The sequence below is a fragment of the Leucoraja erinacea genome, chromosome 9, assembly GCF_028641065.1.
Source record: "Leucoraja erinacea ecotype New England chromosome 9, Leri_hhj_1, whole genome shotgun sequence".
NCBI lineage: Eukaryota > Metazoa > Chordata > Chondrichthyes > Rajiformes > Rajidae > Leucoraja > Leucoraja erinaceus.
Window position 1 is genome coordinate 35,924,740 of NC_073385.1, and position 18,327 is coordinate 35,943,066.

The 18,327-nt window shown below is 42.4% G+C and overlaps 1 protein-coding gene across 5 annotated transcripts in view; it reads right to left on the bottom strand.

The window, feature by feature from the left end:
* ralgapa1 (Ral GTPase activating protein catalytic subunit alpha 1) overlaps positions 1-18,327 on the bottom strand; it is a 148,484-nt gene that overhangs the window by 117,032 nt on the left and 13,125 nt on the right. For all 5 annotated transcript variants that reach the window (XM_055640527.1, XM_055640526.1, XM_055640529.1 and 2 more), the window contains exons 3-6: positions 13,498-13,547; positions 6,088-6,145; positions 4,595-4,638; positions 4,020-4,197 (exon numbers count right to left, since the gene is read on the bottom strand). In XM_055640527.1, the coding sequence (XP_055496502.1) occupies positions 4,020-4,197; positions 4,595-4,638; positions 6,088-6,145; positions 13,498-13,547 (330 nt within the window). The remainder of the gene's footprint in view (positions 1-4,019; positions 4,198-4,594; positions 4,639-6,087; positions 6,146-13,497; positions 13,548-18,327) is intronic.

An 18,327-nucleotide genomic window follows, 5' to 3' on the forward strand; every position in this document is an offset into this window, starting at 1 on the left:
GGCAGATAGCTGATAGGCAGAAAACATTTTCTTTTAAAAGGTAATTGCTATATTGAAATGTAGATTCAGTTGACAAGACCAAAATAAAATTATTAAATTTATGTGCTACTGGATCTTACAATATCCTGTATCACTTTTGCTGGTGATTGAGACTAGATTGTGGTGCAATTAGCCGAATTGGATTTGTCCCTTTTTTTGCTCATCTTGGGAATTTTCCACAAAGCTTGGTTGATGCAACTATACTGAAATGCACAGCAAATAGCTGTTCTGGAACGCTAGTCGACAGCACTAGAGCCAAGATGTTTAAGGTCTCATATATTAGGCTCTATCCTGTGCTCTTGGATGTTTCGTTAAATCACAAGAGGCATACAGCACGGAAATAGCCCCTTCGGCCCACCTTGTCTATGACGATTAAGTTGCACCATCTACGCTCGTCTCATCTGCCCGCGTTTGACTCGTGTATCCTCTAAACCTTTCCTATCCATGTACCTGTCCAAATGTCTTTTAAATGTTGTTATCGTTTCTGCTTCAACTACCTCCTCCGGCAGCTCATTCCATACACCCACCACCCACTAATCATGCCTTGTACGTTCTCATCCAAATCACCACAAACAGCAATGGGCCAAGCAACAGTCCTTGATGCACACCACCAGTCACAGACCTCCAGTCTGAAAAACAACCTTCCACCTCACCACTGCTTCCTTCCATGAAGCCAATTTTCTATCCAATTGTCTAGCTCTCCCTGGATCCCATGCAAACTAACCTCCCAGAGCAGCCTAACATGCGGAACCTTGTCAAATCAAATTAACATAGACATCTACAGCTCTGCTTTAGCTATATCTTCAAAAAACTTGACTATCCATAATCGGGCCCTTGCCTATCTCAACGCATGGATATCTTATCCTCAAGAAGCCAACCAGTGGCTGAAGATTGAATTTTGTAATACTGGACCATGGAGACCATGGAAGGAAGTGGAGTTGCAACATCTATTCAAAACCTCTAATGATGTTGGCAAATTTATCACTGCAGTCATTATGTTGCCCATTACTCTCCGCTTGTCTTACCTTCGCATCTAAACTTTGATCACGAGTCAATATGGATGCATTTCACCTATCCCCCTCACAAATCAATACAGCAGACTGTAAATAGCTGATGCCCAAGCAGTGATTCTTAATATATTCCTACTCCATTTTCTAAACATAAACCAAGCTATGTTACTACCTCAACCCCAATTTCAAAAGGCTTATTTTTATGTAATATTATGTGTTGCCTTAAAACTTTTAAATATCCAAACATACAACGTCTAATGGGTTTCACCTATCATTCGTATAATTACAAGCTCAAAAACACAACTGCTCTTTCATAGATCGTTGTCAAATCCCAGATAAATATTTATTAAATGCCCATTTACTGTGTCTCTAAAATAATAGATTCTAGCAGTCAGACTGACTGACCTTTAGTTTTTGTTTTTTTCTGTCCTTTCTTTCCAATGGTCAACAACTGCTCTAAATTCCAACCAGATCTGGAAGATCAAAATCAATGCACCCATTGCACCTATAGCCACATCCATAAAGACCAGTTCAGGAAAGATATTGTTGAGTTTGAAAGAGTTCAGAGAAGATTTACGAGGATGTTGCCAGGACTAGAGAGTCTGATCTCTAGGGAGAGGTTGAGTAGGCTGGGTCTATATTCCTTGGAGTGCAGAAGGATGAGGGGTGATCTTAGGTGTATAAATCATGAGAGGAATAAATCGAGTAGATGTACAGAATCTCTTGCCCAGAGTGGGGGGGAATCGAGGACCAGAGGACATACGTTCAAGGTGAGGGGTAAAAGATTTAATAGGAATCTAAGGGGTAACTTTTTCACACAAAGCGTGGTGGTGTATGGAACAAGCTGCCAGAGGAGGCGGTTGAGGCTGGGACTATCCCAACATTTAAGAAACAGTTAGACAGGTACATGGATAGGACATGTTTGGAGGGATATGGACCAAATGCAGGTAGATGGGACTAATGTAGCTGGGATATGTTGGCCGGTGTGGGCAAGTTGGGCCTGTTTCCACACTGTATCACTCTATGACTGTATTTAATGATGTTTTTAAAACCAACTTAATGTTTCTTGTTCATTTCCTCATTCTACCAAATTTCTCATTCAAAATTTATAAGCATCTTAATTAACTTACCACTTATTTAAAACTAGATTATCTACATTGTTTAAGTTATACATTGACCGTTGAATATAATTCATAATCATGTTGCCATTCAGAAAACATGTTTCCATTTTACTGGGAACAGTTAAAGTAGATCAATTTAGTCCAGCCATTGGCAAATCAAATAGGTTTGACCAAATTGTTATATTCAAAGACAATGTGGAACTCTTTAAGGCCAATAAATGAGCATTTAAGCAGGAGCGACATGAGAATAAGTAGAATGAAATGAGTAACAGGTTGGAGAAGGACAGGAGTAGACACAAGTGAACAAGGTCTGGGTGGAACAATTTCCACAGTACAGTTTCTGCACGTGTGTGTAAATATCTGTGGATTTTTTTTTCTAAAAGGGTACCAGGCGTAGACTATTTTCTAAATGGGGAGAAAATCCAGAAATCGGAGGTGCAAAGGGAATTGGGAATGCTGGGTGCAGGATTCCTAAAAAGTTAACCTGCAAGTCAAATCAGTAGTAAAGAATGCAAACGCAATGCTAGCATTTATTTCAAGAGGGTTAGAATACAAAAACATGCTTGGTCAAGCCGCATTTGGAATATTGCAAGCAATTTTCACAAGTTAACGGAGCAGAATTAGGCCATTCGGCCATCGAGTCTATTCCACCATGGCTGATCTCTGCCTCCTCCCATTTTCCTGCATTCGCCCCATAACCCTTGACACCTATGCCTTTAATTATTCTGTAAGCTTCAATGAGGTTCCCCCTCAATCTTCTAAACTCCAGCGAGTAGAGGTCCAGTTCTGTCAAACGCTCATCATATGCTAATCCACTAATTCCTAGAATCATTCTTGTAAACGTCTTCTGGACCCTCTCCAAAGCTAGCAGCGCCTGACCAGCGCCTTATAAAGCCTCAGCTGGCCCTGGAGAGGGTCCAGAGGTTTACCAATAACAATCCCAGTAATGAGTGGGTTAACATATGATGAGCGTTTGACGGCACTGGGCCTGCACGCGCTGGCGTTTAGAAGAATGAGGGGGGACCTCATTGAAACGTACCAAATAGTGAAAGGCTTCGATAAAATGGATGTGGAGAAGATGTTTCCACTTGTGGGAGAGTCTAGGACCAGAGGTCATAGCCTCAGAACTAAAGGACGTTTGTTTAGGAAGGAGGTGTTTTCTTTAGTCAGAATCTGTGGTATTCTTTGCCACAGAAGGCTGTGGAGGCGGTCAATGGATATTTTTACAACAGAGATAGATTAGTACAGGTGTCAGGGGTTATGGGGAGAAGGCAGGAGAATGGGGTTAGGAGGGAGAGATATATCAGCCATGTTTGAATGGTGGAGTAGAATTGATGGGCCAAAAGGCTTAATTCTGCTCCTATCACATGACCTTATGAAGAACCAGAAAATGCCAGAATCATTCAGTCGATTAAGCAGAAACAAAGTTTACATTTCAGGTAAATGATCCTTCATCAGAACTGAAAAAGTGTGAAAACAAGTGTGTTTTAAGTCACAGAAGGATGTCTGTGTTTGGCTGCAGATCTAAATTGTCAATGTAACCCTTGAAATATAGGCAATGGGAAACGGAAAAAGAAAGAATAATTTGAAATATCCAAAAAAAATCTTGTCTTTCAATATGCAATTTTCTGTGATTTTCCCGCATCACCAATTGGAGCCCAACTTAACACTGGAAAATGAGGCCAAGTGTGAATCCATAAGCCTTTTACTTCATAGTCAGATCTGTTTGGAAAATTACTCTAGCTTTAAATTCATAACTGCAGTACTTATCTTTGTAATTGTTCTTTATAATAGCTCAATTTAGAAAAGGCAAAAGACCCCAACAGGCACCAACGTACTACATTCTTACTTTCTTGAAGATGAAGTGGAGAGTTAATGAGATTGTCTAGCGTTCGAGGCCCATGCTCAGATTGCAGAGCTGGAAAGCCAGGAATAAGACAGGCATAAATCAGTAGCTGTTCTTCAGTGCAATTGTGTTGGAGTGCTTGCATCCACAACAAAAAGAGGCGTACACCTTCCCTTCGAATCTGAAATGGATTGAAAGAACATAGTCTATAACCCATAAAATTCTGATCATAATGAAATGTTTAAAGAAATCTAAACCAAATGTTGCTCGTGGGACTTGAAATGTCTTAATTTATAATACACATTAAGAGGACTTATGTTCTTGAGAAGTGCCATGATTTTACAACATAGTAAAATGCAAGTTTCAAAAAAATCTGTATTCCACGAAAACAGCAATCCAATCTCTGAAGACAGAAGTAACTTCAGAATAACAATCTTTATGGCAAAATGGTCATTATTTTCATCCCCCATTACTAAAATCAAAAGGACAAACATGGGATAAATATACATGTGCCAACCACATTGGGTTTCAGGCCATTTCCAATCACATCTTAAAAAAACAACAAAAACATGCAAAACCTTCAGGGAGTTCCCAACATGAAGGAGTTTCTTTAAAATCAAGCCTGCAAAACAAAAGAATAGCAACATTTGCAACAAAGAAAAGAAAATACACTCCAAACACAGCACAGTTTAAGGGCAAATTGTCCAAGCTCTCGGTCAGACTTGATAAATGCTTGTAATCAAGTCCTTGGCATTTACTCTTTTAGTCTTGGTGACCTTTGTACCCTGTGACATTATTTTTATTGTCAAAAGGAAAAGGAAAGATCACCACATACAAAAAACCCGAGTCTTAAAATTCCTGCTTTCTATTGAGTAGCTGATTAATTTAAATATCACTTTTTGAATTGCTCCAGTTACTTTATCGCAATACAGCTGCTTTAAGCATTTGATCCAAAGATGTCTGAAAAATGAAAATTCTAGAAATATAGTAAATGAACAAAATAGATTTACAGCAAGAAATGTTCCTTCATCAATCGCTACAAAAACTCAAATACACATATTAACAACTCCATACATTTGATCTGATTAGTCATCAACAGTATTAACGAATTACCTAAAAAATAATCTTAGCCAGAAATTTTCATTGTGACGAAATGAAGGAATGCAATTTGCGCTTACAGTATTGACATTATTTAGGGATATGTACGAATTATGGGCCTGTCCCACTTAGGCGATTTTTCAGGCAACTGCCGGCGACTGTCAAGTTGCTGGTATTCGCCAGAAAAATCGGCGACTGTCAGAGTGGAACACACACACATCGCTTCCTTCACCAGCCCGTTATGCAGGCGGGGACAGGGCAAGCGGGGGGGGGGGGGGGGGGGGGGGGGGGAGGGGGGGGGGGGAGGGGGGAAGGGAGGAGGGGGGGGAGGAGGGGGGGGGGGGGGGGGGGGGGGGGGGGGGGGGGGGGGGGGGGGGGGGGGGGGGGGGGGGGGGGGGGGACACACACCACGACCCAAGTCCTTTAGATGCGGGGGGGGGGGGGGGGGGGGGGGGGGGGGGTTGGTGGGGGGGGGGGGGGGGGGGGGGGGGGGGAAAGGAATGGAGACAACTTTTAAGAAGCCAGAGATACACGGCAGACATTAATATAACCGTTCGGCAAACATTAACATATCCTTGGTTCTGAAAACTTCGGCATAAATCTTTGTCTCCCCCAATAAGCCAATGAAATTCACCGGTCAGCACCAGCTACAACCTACGACAACCTTCGACCTGGCGACCAACCAACGGCACGAGGTTTCTCGCTTCTCTTCATGGCGGCTTCATTCTGGTCGCCACTAATTTTTCAACATGTTGAAAATTTCACGGCGACCATAATGAAGCCGACTAGTTTCCAGAATGTGGGAACTCTTCACGACCATGAAGGCGACTACCGCATAGTCTCCTGCAGTTGCCTAAAACGTCGCCTAAGTGGGACAAGCCCATTAGACTATTGCAAAAGACTTAAAAAATATTTATCTTTTCCACATAGTAAATGCTCATGCAAATAAGTCATCAAGGAACTGTCAGGTCACCTATACTGTGGAACTGCCATCTGGTCTGAATTCTTTCTGGAAGATGTTGCAAAATTTTCTGCAAAACAAGAGTTCAATTTGGATCAAGGTTTGCTCTTTCCAGAAAAAAAACTGTTCCTAGAAACATTACTAGCAAGTTACTACTAGAAACATACAGTCTTACCAACAAAAACTACAGAAATGTGAATGTCAAGTTTTTGATTAATTTAACATAAAACTATAATCGAGGACTTAAAATGAAGCAGCAAGCAACAGGTAGATTCAATAGTGCAAATCTCAAAACAGAAACTGTGGTTAGGCAGTTTATTAAAAACTATGAATTTGCTGTTTTGTGGAAAATATTTATAATTACATAGTAAAAGCACATAGAAACAGCACTCAAAAAAAAATATAATCTTAAACTCTGGGGACTCAATTCAAATTTGTCCAGATTATACAGAGGGTCCTTCTGAGCAACTGTTATCTGTAAAATCATAATGTAACGTTGGTTTAAGAGCCCAAACCATTTATATGGCAACAATTAGCAACATTACTCGGAGCCCACAAATGATTACTACTTTTAACATTTCCATCATTAATGAGTGAAACTTCTGAAGTTAGGCTTCCGGCGCTTTTTTTAAAGACCATCGCTACATTTGGTGCATAGCCCTCACGAATATATTTAATGGTTACACTGAACACTTCAACTTGAATATTGTTAATGAAGGCAAGCAGGAGACTCAGCTAATTAAAAAAAACCCCCAAAAAAACACCCCTGAGCGTTTCAAGCAAGAAAATAAATCCAACATGCCACAAATGTTGAAATGTTACTACTTAGTCACATCTCAATATTGGTTATAAATATTACAGGCATCTTTCATACACGTTATTTAAACACAGTAATCTGAGGATACATTATAAATACATTTAAAAAAAATATCTAATGATGCTGGCTCCATTTAAGTTTCCAGCACACTTTAAGGTGCAGATGTGGTTTCAAGTCTCATTGTACAGACTTGAGCACAAAGTCTAAGCTAATGGTCTAAAAGAAATAATAAAAGAATGCAACACCTTTAAAAGTGTAATCTTTTAAATGAGAACTTAGACTAAATGTCCCATCTTGCAAATATAAACAATTCCCTGGCACCGTTACCAACAGCTAATGATTACCTTTAGCATTTTAAGCCGTTTCTTATTTCCAAATAAATCTCGCAAAAGAAGAAAACCATACGATTACCCCGTTGTCATCACAGTATTGCGTGTGTAGTTTGCCATGTACAAACCAGCTACATTTTATACTTTATGCTCATAACTAGTTTGAATGTACTTCAGTGAGTTCAAATGGACTAAAACTTACCAAGATCATAAGAGAATAGCTACATATGCTTGTTGCTTATTACTCAAAATTTCCAAACATTTAATTTAATTTCTAACAAGAAAAGTTAAGATGCATTCAAGGTTACCAAGGTTAAAATAAAAGGATATCTCAGAAGCATTTTATGTAGCATCTGCATCAATAGCTAAAGGAAAATAAACACAGCGGAAACATAAATGCAAAATGCTGGAGGCCAGCGAGCGGTAGGTGAGATATGTTCAGACGGAGAGCACTGCCTGAGGTGAGCAGGCCGGCAAGGGCCACATCTAACTCCCTCTTAAATATAGCCTATGAACCGGCCTCAACTACCTTCTGTGGCAGAGAATTCCACAGATTCACCACACTCTGTGTAAAAAATGATGTTGTCATCTCGGTACTAAAAGACTTCCCCCTTATCCTTAAACTGTGACCCCTTGTTCTGGACTTCCCCAAAATCTGGAATAATCTTCCTGCATCTAGCCTGTCCAACCCCTTAAGAATTTTGTAAGTTTCTATGAGATCCCCCCTCAATCTTCTAAATTCTAGCGGGTACAAGCCGAGTCTATCCAGTCTTTCTTCATATGAAAGTCCTGCCATCCCAGGAATCAGCCTGGTGAACCTTCCCCGTTCTCCCTCTATGGCAAGAACGTATTTCCTCAGAATACGAGACCAAAACTCTACGCAATACTTCAGGTGTGGTATCACCAAGACCCTGTACAAATGCAGTAGAACTTCCCTGCTCTTATACTCAAATCCTTTTGCTATGAATGCTAACATACCATTCGCTTTCTTCACTGCTGCTGCACCTGCATGCCTACTTTCAATGACTGGTGTACAATGACACCCAGGTCTTGTTGCATCTCCCCTTTTCCTAATCGGCCACCATTCAGATAATAGTCTACTTTCCTGTTTTTGACACCAAAGTGGATAACCTTACATTTATCCACATTCTACTGCATCTGCCATGCATTTGCCCACTCACCCAACCTATCCAAGTCACCTTGCAGCCTCCTAGCATCCTCCTCACAGCTAACACTGCCCCCCAGCTACGTGTCATCCGCAAACTTGGAGATGTTGCATTCAATTCCCTCATCCAGATCATTAATATATATTGTAAATAGCTGGGGTTCCAGCACTGAGCCTTGCGGTACCCCACTAGTCACTGCCTGCCATTGTGAAAAGGACCCGTTTACTCCTACTCTTTGCTTCCTGTCTGCCAGCCAGTTCTCTATCCACATCAATATTGAATCCCCAATACTGTGTGCTTTAAGTTTGCATACTAATCTCTTATGTGGGACCTTGTCAAAAGCCTTCTGAAAGTCCAGATATAGCACATCCACTGGTTCTCCCTTATCCACTCTACTAGTTACATCCTCGAAAAATTCTATAAGATTCGTCAGCTATGATTTACCTTTCATAAATCCATGCTGACTGTCCAATGAATTCACCACTTTCCAAATGTGCTGCTATCCCATCTTTAATAACTGATTCTAGCATTTTCCCCCCTACCGATTTTAGACTAACTGGTCTGTAATTCCCCATTTTCTCTCTCCCTTCCTTTTTAAAAAGTAGGTTTACATTAGCTACCCTCCAATGCTCAGGAACTACTCCAGAATCTAAAGAGTTTTGAAAAATTATCACTAATGCACCCACTATTTCTGGGGCTACTTCCTTAAGTACTCTGGGATGCAGCTTATCTGGCCCTGGGGATTTACCGGCCTTTAATCCATTCATTTTACCTACCACCACTTCCCAGCTAACCTGGATTTCACTCAGTTCCTCCATCTCATTTGACCCCCGGTCCCCTGCTATTTCCGGCAGATTAGTTATGTCTTCGTTAGTGAAGACAGAACCAAAGTAGTTATTCAATTGGTCTGCCATGTACTTGTTCCCCATGATCAATTAGCCTGTTTCTGACTGCAAGGGACCTACATTTGTTTTAACTAATCTTTTTCTCTTCACATATCTATAAAAGCTTTTGCAGTCAGTTTTTATGTTCCCTGCTAGTTTTCTTTCATAATCTATTTTCCCTTTCCTAATTAAGCCCTTTGATCTCCTCTGCTGGACTGAATGTCTCCCAGTCCCCTGGTAGGCTGCTTTTTCTGGCTAATTTGTATGCTTCATCTTTTGTTTTGATACTTTCCCTGATTTCTCTTGTTATCCACGGATGCACTACCTACCCTGATTTATTTGTTTGCCAAACTGGGATGAACAATTGTTGTAGTTCAGCCATGCAGTCTTTAAATGCCTTCCATTACATATCCACCGTCAACCCTTTAAGAATTAATTGCCAGTCTATCTTGGCCAATTCACGTCTCATACCCTCAAAGTTACCTTTCTTTAAGTTCAGGACCCTTGTTTCTGAATTAACAATGTCACTCTCTATCCTAATGAAGAACTCAACCATATTATGGTCACTCTTGCCCAAGGGGCCACGCACAACAAGAGTGCTAACTAACCCTTCCTCATTACTCAATACCCAGTCTAGAATAGCCTGCTCTCTTGTTGGTTCCTCTACATGTTGGTTTAGAAAACCATCCCGCATACATTCCAAGAAATCCTCTTCCTTAACACCCCTGCCAATTTGATTCACCCAATCTATACGTAGATTGAAGTCACCCATTATAACTGTTTTACCTTTGTTGCACGGAGTTCTAATTTCCTGTTTGATGCCATCCCCAACTCCACTACTACTGTTAGGTGGCCGTGTACACAACTCCCACTAGCGTTTTCTGCCCCTTAATGTTTTGCAGCTCTACCCATATCGATTCCACATCCTCCAAGCTTATGTCCTTCCTTTCTATTGTTTTAATCTCCTCTATAACCAGCAACGCTACCCCATTAAATTATAATGAGGTTGAGGTAAGGGATCGAGAAGTTGCACTTTTGAGGTAATGGTTTGAAGTTGTAAATTTAACCCTGTGTACTGTAATATTTGTAAAAGGCCTTGCAGAGAGATTGAAAATCCATCTCCCAGAGATAGCAGGAAAAGGGGAGGCTGTAATGTAGAATGAAGCTGTATCTTGGCACAAAACACTTATCAATTAAGTTGACAGATTTACAACCCATGCATGCTTGGAATTGGGAGGTGTGTGTGGGTTTTGAATTTAACTTAGAAGCTGTGTAATTCGGCGAACTCATATAATTTATGTTTTAAATACATAGGGTAATAGTATTTTAAACTGTGTAAAATTGTAGTGAAACCATTTATGAAATGTATTGTGTCTAAGTAGGATTGTAAACATTAGACCTTGTTTAGATTTGTAGAAATATCTTTCTTCTTGGTATGGAAAGTGTGTTTTGTTTGTATGACTTTTTGCGTGATCATTTATATTACATATGTATCTTATATTTTGAGGTCTTTGATAATTGAGCCTATTGGGGTTTTGCTTCGTTGAAATAAAATAATTCTAAACAGAGTTAAACCACAGGCAAACGAAGGTTGTAAAATGAGGCCAGAGAACGGAGAATCATGTGCCTGCTGTTGTAAATCACCAGAAGGACTCAGATGATTGGTTACTAGTTTGTCATACCCTCTGTATCAGAAATGTCTAATACCTATATAAATGCCATGATTTGTATCAGTCACTATCTGCGTTGGAAAGTTCAGAGACTAGTCACAGCTGAATAAAGAATCGATTTCAACAGCTACAAGCGTTTGAGTCAAGTATTCTTGACTTTAGATTGACAAAAGAACTCTGTTTAACATTAACACTCCTGCCCTCCCCGCAACTTTAACCCTGGCCAGACTCCTCACATGCTGTGAAAGGAACTGTCCCCCCCCAATTGGTCCCTTGAACTAGTATTGTCATTCAATAAGATCACAACTGATTCAACTTGTCCCGGTGTGCTCCCATTTTTCCCACCTGCCGTAACCCTCCACCCCCCACCCATTCAGATATTCAGAATGAAGGAATTTTGGATACCTTGGGCAAATTGAATTGTTTCTTTATTTTTATTTTTTTGAGTGTGAGAAATTCTATGTCCCGCCAGCAATTCTTTCAAAATTTAGCACCTCAAAATGGGGGTGCGTCATCATTGCTGGGAAATACGGTAATTTATTAAGACATATGGTATTGAAGACTTTGTAAAAGTCGACTGACAGCCTACGGAGAGGAGAACAATTTGCACATGCGCCGTTTAAGATTTTTTTAAAGCCGAATGACTGCCTACCAGGGCACATCCCTGGTGTGTGTGGGCGGGGGTGTTTGTGCATGAGTGTGGGCGGGGGGTGGGGGGGAAGGAGTGGGCTCGGAGAAAAGATGGGGAAGAGCCATGGGGGAGAGGGGGGCATCACAGGGGAGGGTCCAGCGAGGAGGACCAGAGGGGTAGTGGCTGGAATTGGCAGTGTGATGGGGACTCACAACGTGCGCTGGTCTTTCTCCTCCGCCGGGATCAGAGTCTCCGCTTTCCGTTTGGCGACATCTCCGACTCCGGGCGGGCATGGGTCTCCCACGCTGGGCTGCTGCTTGAGGCGGGGCTGGGCTGCTTCGGGTCCCTCCGCAAGTCCGGATGGAAACCTCTGCTGGCCACCCTCAGTTCCAGTAAATACGCGATGGAGCAGGAAGGGTCAGACCGTCCCGGGGAGTTACAAGGGAAAAGACTAATCCACGCGACGCCGACTGGCAGAAGAGATCGATCTGCGCAAGCGCAGTTTTTAAGATTTTTAAACCTCGCTAACTATTATGATTCAACTGATCGGAATGAAACTTGGCGCACTCGCAGCACAGAACGGCGAGTGAACTGCGGAAAAATCGTAGCGTTATTGCAAACCATTTTTGCGCAAATAGAAAGACCGCCAAACTTGAAGATAACAAGGTCAGAGTGTTAGTTATGTATAGTTAGATATTGGGCCCCGTTCCCCCGCAATATTCCACCACTCACACATAGCCCCAACTGCGCAGGCGCGGCTTATTTCCCCTCACCCCCAACATTCCACCCCTCCGCCACCCTCCCTCTTTTCTCCTCTCTCCTCCTCCACTCCCTCCCACACTTCTCCTTTCCCCTACCTTCACACTTCTCCTTTCCCTTACCTACCCCTAAAACTCATTGGCCGGCAGTTCATTATAATGCAAGACAATGATCCCAAACATACTGCTAAAGCAACAAAGGAGTTTTTCAAAGCTAAAAAATGATCAATTCATGAGTGCCCGTCAATCACCCGATCTGAACCCAACTGAGCATGCTTTTTATACGCTGAAGAGAAACTGAAGGGGACTAGCCCCCAAAACAAGCATAAGCTGAAAATGGCTACAATACAGGCCTGGCATAGCATCACCAGAGAAGACACCCAGCAACTGGTGATGTCCATGAATCTCAGACTTCAAGCAGTCATTGCATGCAAAGGATATGCAACCAAATACTAAACATGACTACTTTCATTTACATGGCTTTGCTGTGTCCCAAACATTATGGTGCCTTGAAATGGGGGGGGAGGGGGGCTATGTATATACACTGTTGTAATATCTAGATGGTAAAATCAAAATGTATAAAAATTGCCTTTATTAAAATCTGACAATGTGCACTTTAGCCACATCTGGGTCTTTCTATTATAAATCTCAAATTGTGGAGTACAGAGGCAAATAAATAAATGATGGCTTGGTTTATGCTCTATTCTCAGCTCACATTGATTTGATTCAACACTTCTAAGGAACTTTTTGCTTCTGCCATGGCACTGAACTCCTTTTCTTTCCTCCTAATCGTGTTCTGTCAATGACATCTTGCCCCCAACACTTTTTTGCCCATTCTTTTGTCATAATTTGCAACGATATCTCTAAGCTCTGCACATAATACCGTGGGAAATTAACTAGGTGAAGAATAGTATCATGAATCTTTTAACAAAGTCAACAAAATTAAATAACACGACAAGCACTTGAATGCCTATTTTAAGTGAATAAAAAGAAAAGATTACAAAACAACTGTGGCACAATATTGAAAAAGGAAAAAATGGTAGAAAGAACATCAGTATGATTGACCATTATAGACAATAACAAAACATTGTTTGTTTCAAGATGTCAAATAAATAAACCCTTTTATAAAATAAAACATTAACATTCAACAATTTCTAATACTCTTACCTCAAAAATAAAAAGAATAGAATCCAATTCTTCCCTCTGTGATTTGTGACCTGAAACAACATCAAATACATCAAATTACATGCAAAATATTATGGAAGCGAAGATTTACTAGCTACTAAATATTTCATCCTGGCACCATCCAACTGTGCAATATAAAACCCTAAATTACGGCACAAAGATTTGTCCTTGGGGAAAATCAGGCTTTTTTTTGTAGTTTAAAATCCTCATTAAATCTGCTAACCACTGTCAAAATGGCACGTTTGTTTGGGGCACAAGATTTATTCCGTAAATATTCCCAGAATACAATATATGCCTCTATAGATATATTCATTTTGAGAAGCACTCATGCAAACCCCAATTATGCCATTTAAAAAAAACAGGACTTATCGAGTGCAATAGCTACTTGAAACTAACAGCAATAAGTACACAGCTTCATTAAGAAAAATTGCAAGAACGGACAACCCGAGTATACAGTGTCAGATGAAATAGTTAATTGGAGTGTTGAGCGAAGAACTTTAACGTGTACAAAATTGAATTATTGTCCAAAACATGAGTAGATTCCATTCTTTCCTCAAGTGACTCAATTAGTCAAAGTGAGAACCTTTTTAATGACTGAAGAAGGGTTTCGGCCCAAAACGTCGCCTATTTTCTTCGCTCCATAGATGCTGCTGCACCCGCTGAGTTTCTCCAACAATTTTGTGTACCTTCGATCTTCCAGCATCTGCAATTCCTTCTTGAACACCTTTTTAAATTACAATTGGTGCCCAGAGTTTGATGATGTCGGGAGAGGGCCCATTCTTGCAATTTTCTTTCACACATTGCAGTCCTCCAATATTGCCACATTGAAATGTCTTAACACCACAATAATATTTCCATTGTTTAAAAAACTACAATAGGGCAATATAGGTAGCAACACAAAGCAATTATTATTATTATTATTATTATTATATAAAAAAGCAAAAATACTCAGTAAGTTTATTTTATTTCTCAAATTAACCAAGTTAATTACCAAGGTTATCAACTCAAAATATTAAATTCTCAATCAATTTATGTCATCTGCCCTTTATAGCATTTTCTTTTGATTTATGCTTGAAGCATGCAAGATACTTCTTAACTTAGTTCTAAAAATACGCACTCAGTGCGAGATCGATTGTGATATCAAAATAAAATCTTAAAGGGTTAAACATTAGCTTCCACATTGCAACACATTTCCTAAGAGACAGCAGTGGAAGAAAAGTAAATTCTAATCAGATGTTATTTTCTGTTTTATTAAATTTTCCTGCAATTATTTTACGCTTGGAGCATGTTATTCACAAAAATAAGATTCTTAATCCATATCACACATTTCCAAATCACAACCCTCTTTTCAAGTATGGACATAGGATGAAATACTAGTTAATACATTCAATTTCACAAACTTTTCTAAATTTGTGAAAGCATCCAAAATTTAAGCAAGAATACTTATGCAAGATCCATCTTTTCTATCGGAATGCAAGACCCAGGGCGGACCGTGGCAGAACGCAAGACCTGGACCGCGGCCTGCAAGGGGTTGCCACCAAGCCAGAGCACGTTCTAAGGGTCCGGTAGACCTCGACTTGGAAGGGGAAGCCCGACGAACCACCACGGCTCCTACCCTGGAAGACCAGAGACTGGGAAGATGGAGATGACGACAATGGCTGCGACGGGAGGAGAGGCTGGTAGGAGAAGGGAAGGAAACGTGGTTGGATCTACCACACCCTCGAGGTCAGCTGTAGGAGACAACAGTGGACGGGTGAGGAAAGGGAAGTTGGTTCGCTGGTTGATCCACACCTCCAAGGAAGGCGAGGGCTGGAGGCCCGCAGCAGCCTGCGGCTTGCCTGGAACAGGACTGCTCATAACTGGAGTGTGGACTGGACTTGCAAAAGTGGCATTAAAACATGGCGCCTCTTGCACGCGGCTCAGTGGACTATTTTACTGCAACTGCTTATTGAGAATGGTATGGCAATATTTCACTGTTTGTAAGAAAATAATTTCACTGTGCACTTGTACTTTACATATGTGACAATAAAGCACAATTGGATCATAGGGGATGAGAGGTGGGGGGAGAGAGGGGAAAGAGTGGGGAAGGGGGAGAAAAGTGGAAGAGTGGGAAGGGAGGAGGAGGAGAGGGGTTGGGTCTGTGTGAAAAATGTTTTTCTCATCTCGGTTTTAAAGGATTTCCCCCTTATCCTTAAGCTGTGACCCCTTGTTCTGGACTTCCCCAACATCTGGAACAATCTTCCTGCATCTAGCCTGTCCAACCCCCTTAAGAATTTTGCAAGTTTCTATAAGATACCCCCTCAATCTTCTGAAATCTAGCGAGTGCAAGCCAAGCCTATCCAGTCTTTATTCATGTGAAAGTCCTGACATCCCAGGAATCAGTCTGGTGAACCTTCTCTGTACTCCCTCTATGGCAAGAATGTCTTTGAGCATTGGGCATTGTGACATCACACAATGGAACGTTCATCAGGTGCTGGGGCTCCTGCAAAGGCATATGTAAATGGATCCATTCCGATTGGACATATGTGAGCATCGGGCATTGTGACATCACACAATGGATCGTTCGCCATGGGCTGGGGCTGATTCTATGGGTGAGAAGCCAGTATTTTTTGAAATATGGGGGGGGGGGGGGGGGGGGGCGGCATAACACTCACAGTAACCACCCCCCAAAAACACAGGTGGGGGGGGGGGAGGGGGGTGTGAGAAGAGGGGAGGGAGGGGAGAGGAGGAGGAGAAAACGGGACAGATTTGGGAGAGAAAGGAGAGCGGGGGGTAGGGGGTGAGAGAGGGGGGATGGGGAGAGAGAGATGTGGGGGAGGGGGGGGGGGGGGGGAGGGAGGGGAAGAGGGAGGGAGGGGGAAAAGGGTGGGGGAGGGAGAGAGGGGGGGAAAGAGTGGGGAGGGAGAGTGGAGGGGGGGGGGAGAGAAATGGAAGGGGAGGGAGGAGGAGAGGGGTAGGGGAGTGATGGAAGACAGACAGAGGGATAGGGGGGAAGGGGGCAGGGGGAGAGAGAGAGGGGGTGGGGGGGGGGGAGAGAGGGATGGGAGAGGGAGAGGGGTGAGGAGAGGGAGGGGTGAGGAGAGGGAGGGGGTAGGAGAGAAGGGGAGAGAAGTGGAAGAGTGGGGAGGGAGGGACGGTAGCGGGAGTGGTGGAAGAGGGACGGGGGAGTGGTGGAAGAGGTTCATAGGGGTAGGGCGAAGGGGGCGGGGGGAGAGAGGGAAGGGGGTGGGGTAGAGAGGGAAGGGGGGAGAGGGAGAGGTGAGGAGAGGGAAACATAGAAATTATGTGCAGGAGTAGGCCATTCGGCCCTTCGAGCCTGCACCGCCATTCAATATGATCATGGCTGATCATCCAACTCAGTATCCCGTACCTGCCTTCTCTCCATATCCCCTGATCCCTTTAGCCACAAGGGCCACATCTAACTCCCTCTTAAGTTCCGATTGGACATATGTGAACATTGGGCATTGTGATATCACACAATGGAACGTTCACCAGGGGCTGGGGCTGGTGCTGCTTCTATGGGTGAGAAGCCAGTTTATTTTTGAAATATTGGGGGGGGGGGGGGGGGGAGGAGGATTTGATTAAAAACGTGTACTTAAACACGATGAAATGTAATGAGGAGCGGATACTTAGAAAGAAAAGTGAAGTCTCTACCAAAATGGAAAAGATGTCGGCGATGCTGCGTCTGGTTTCGGAGTTGCAGTGAATCAAAGGAAGAAATGCAACCGGCAGCCGTCCATGTAAATGGATCCATTCCGATTGGACATCTGCGAGCATTGGACATTGTGATTGGACATCTGCGAGCATTGGGCATTGTGACATCACACGATGGAAACGAATCAAAAGGTAGAAAGGCAGCCGGACGGACGGCAGGCGACAGGCACACACTTTTATATATTAGTTAGAAGATAGATATATAGACGATAGACAATAGGTGCAGAAATAGGCCAATTCAGCCCTTCGAGCCAGCACCGCCATTCAGTGATCATGGCTGGTCATCTTCAATCAGTGCCCCGTTCCTGCCTTCTCCCCACTGCCTTCTGAGACAGAGAGTTCCACAGATTCACAACCTTCTGTGTAAACTGAAATTTACTTGACTGAATTTGGGGAAGATAATATAGTCTTTCCAGATGATCCAAGGCAATTTAGAGCCACTGAAATACCTTGAATATAATCACCACTTTGAACTAGGAAACAGAGCAACCAATTTGCACAAAGTAAGCTGATACCACTGTAATAACTGGAAAATTAATTTAATAAGTACAGATTATAATATGATAGTATCTACTGCAATAAGCAAAAGGATTTGAGTATAGGAGTAGGGAGGTTCCACTGCAGTTGTACAGGGTCTTGGTGAGACCACACCTGGAGTATTACGTACAGTTTTGGTCTCCAAATCTGAGGAAGGACATTATTGCCATAGAGGGAGTGCAGAGAAGGTTCACCAGACTGATTCCTGGGATGTCAGGACTGTCTTATGAAGAAAGACTCGATAGACTTGGTTTATACTCTCTAGAATTTAGGAGATTGAGAGGGGATCTTATAGAAACTTACAAAATCCTTAAGGGGTTGGACAGGCTAGATGCAGGAAGATTGCTCCCGATGTTGGGGAAGTCCAGGACAAGGGGTCACAGCTTAAGGATAAGGGGGAAATCCTTTAAAACCGAGATGAGAAGAACTTTTTTCACACAGAGAGAGGGTAGTCGAGGCCAGTTCATTGGCTATATTTAAGAGGGAGTTAGATGTGGCCCTTGTGGCTAAGGGGATCAGAGGGTATGGAGAGAAGGCAGGTACAGGATACTGTGTTGGATG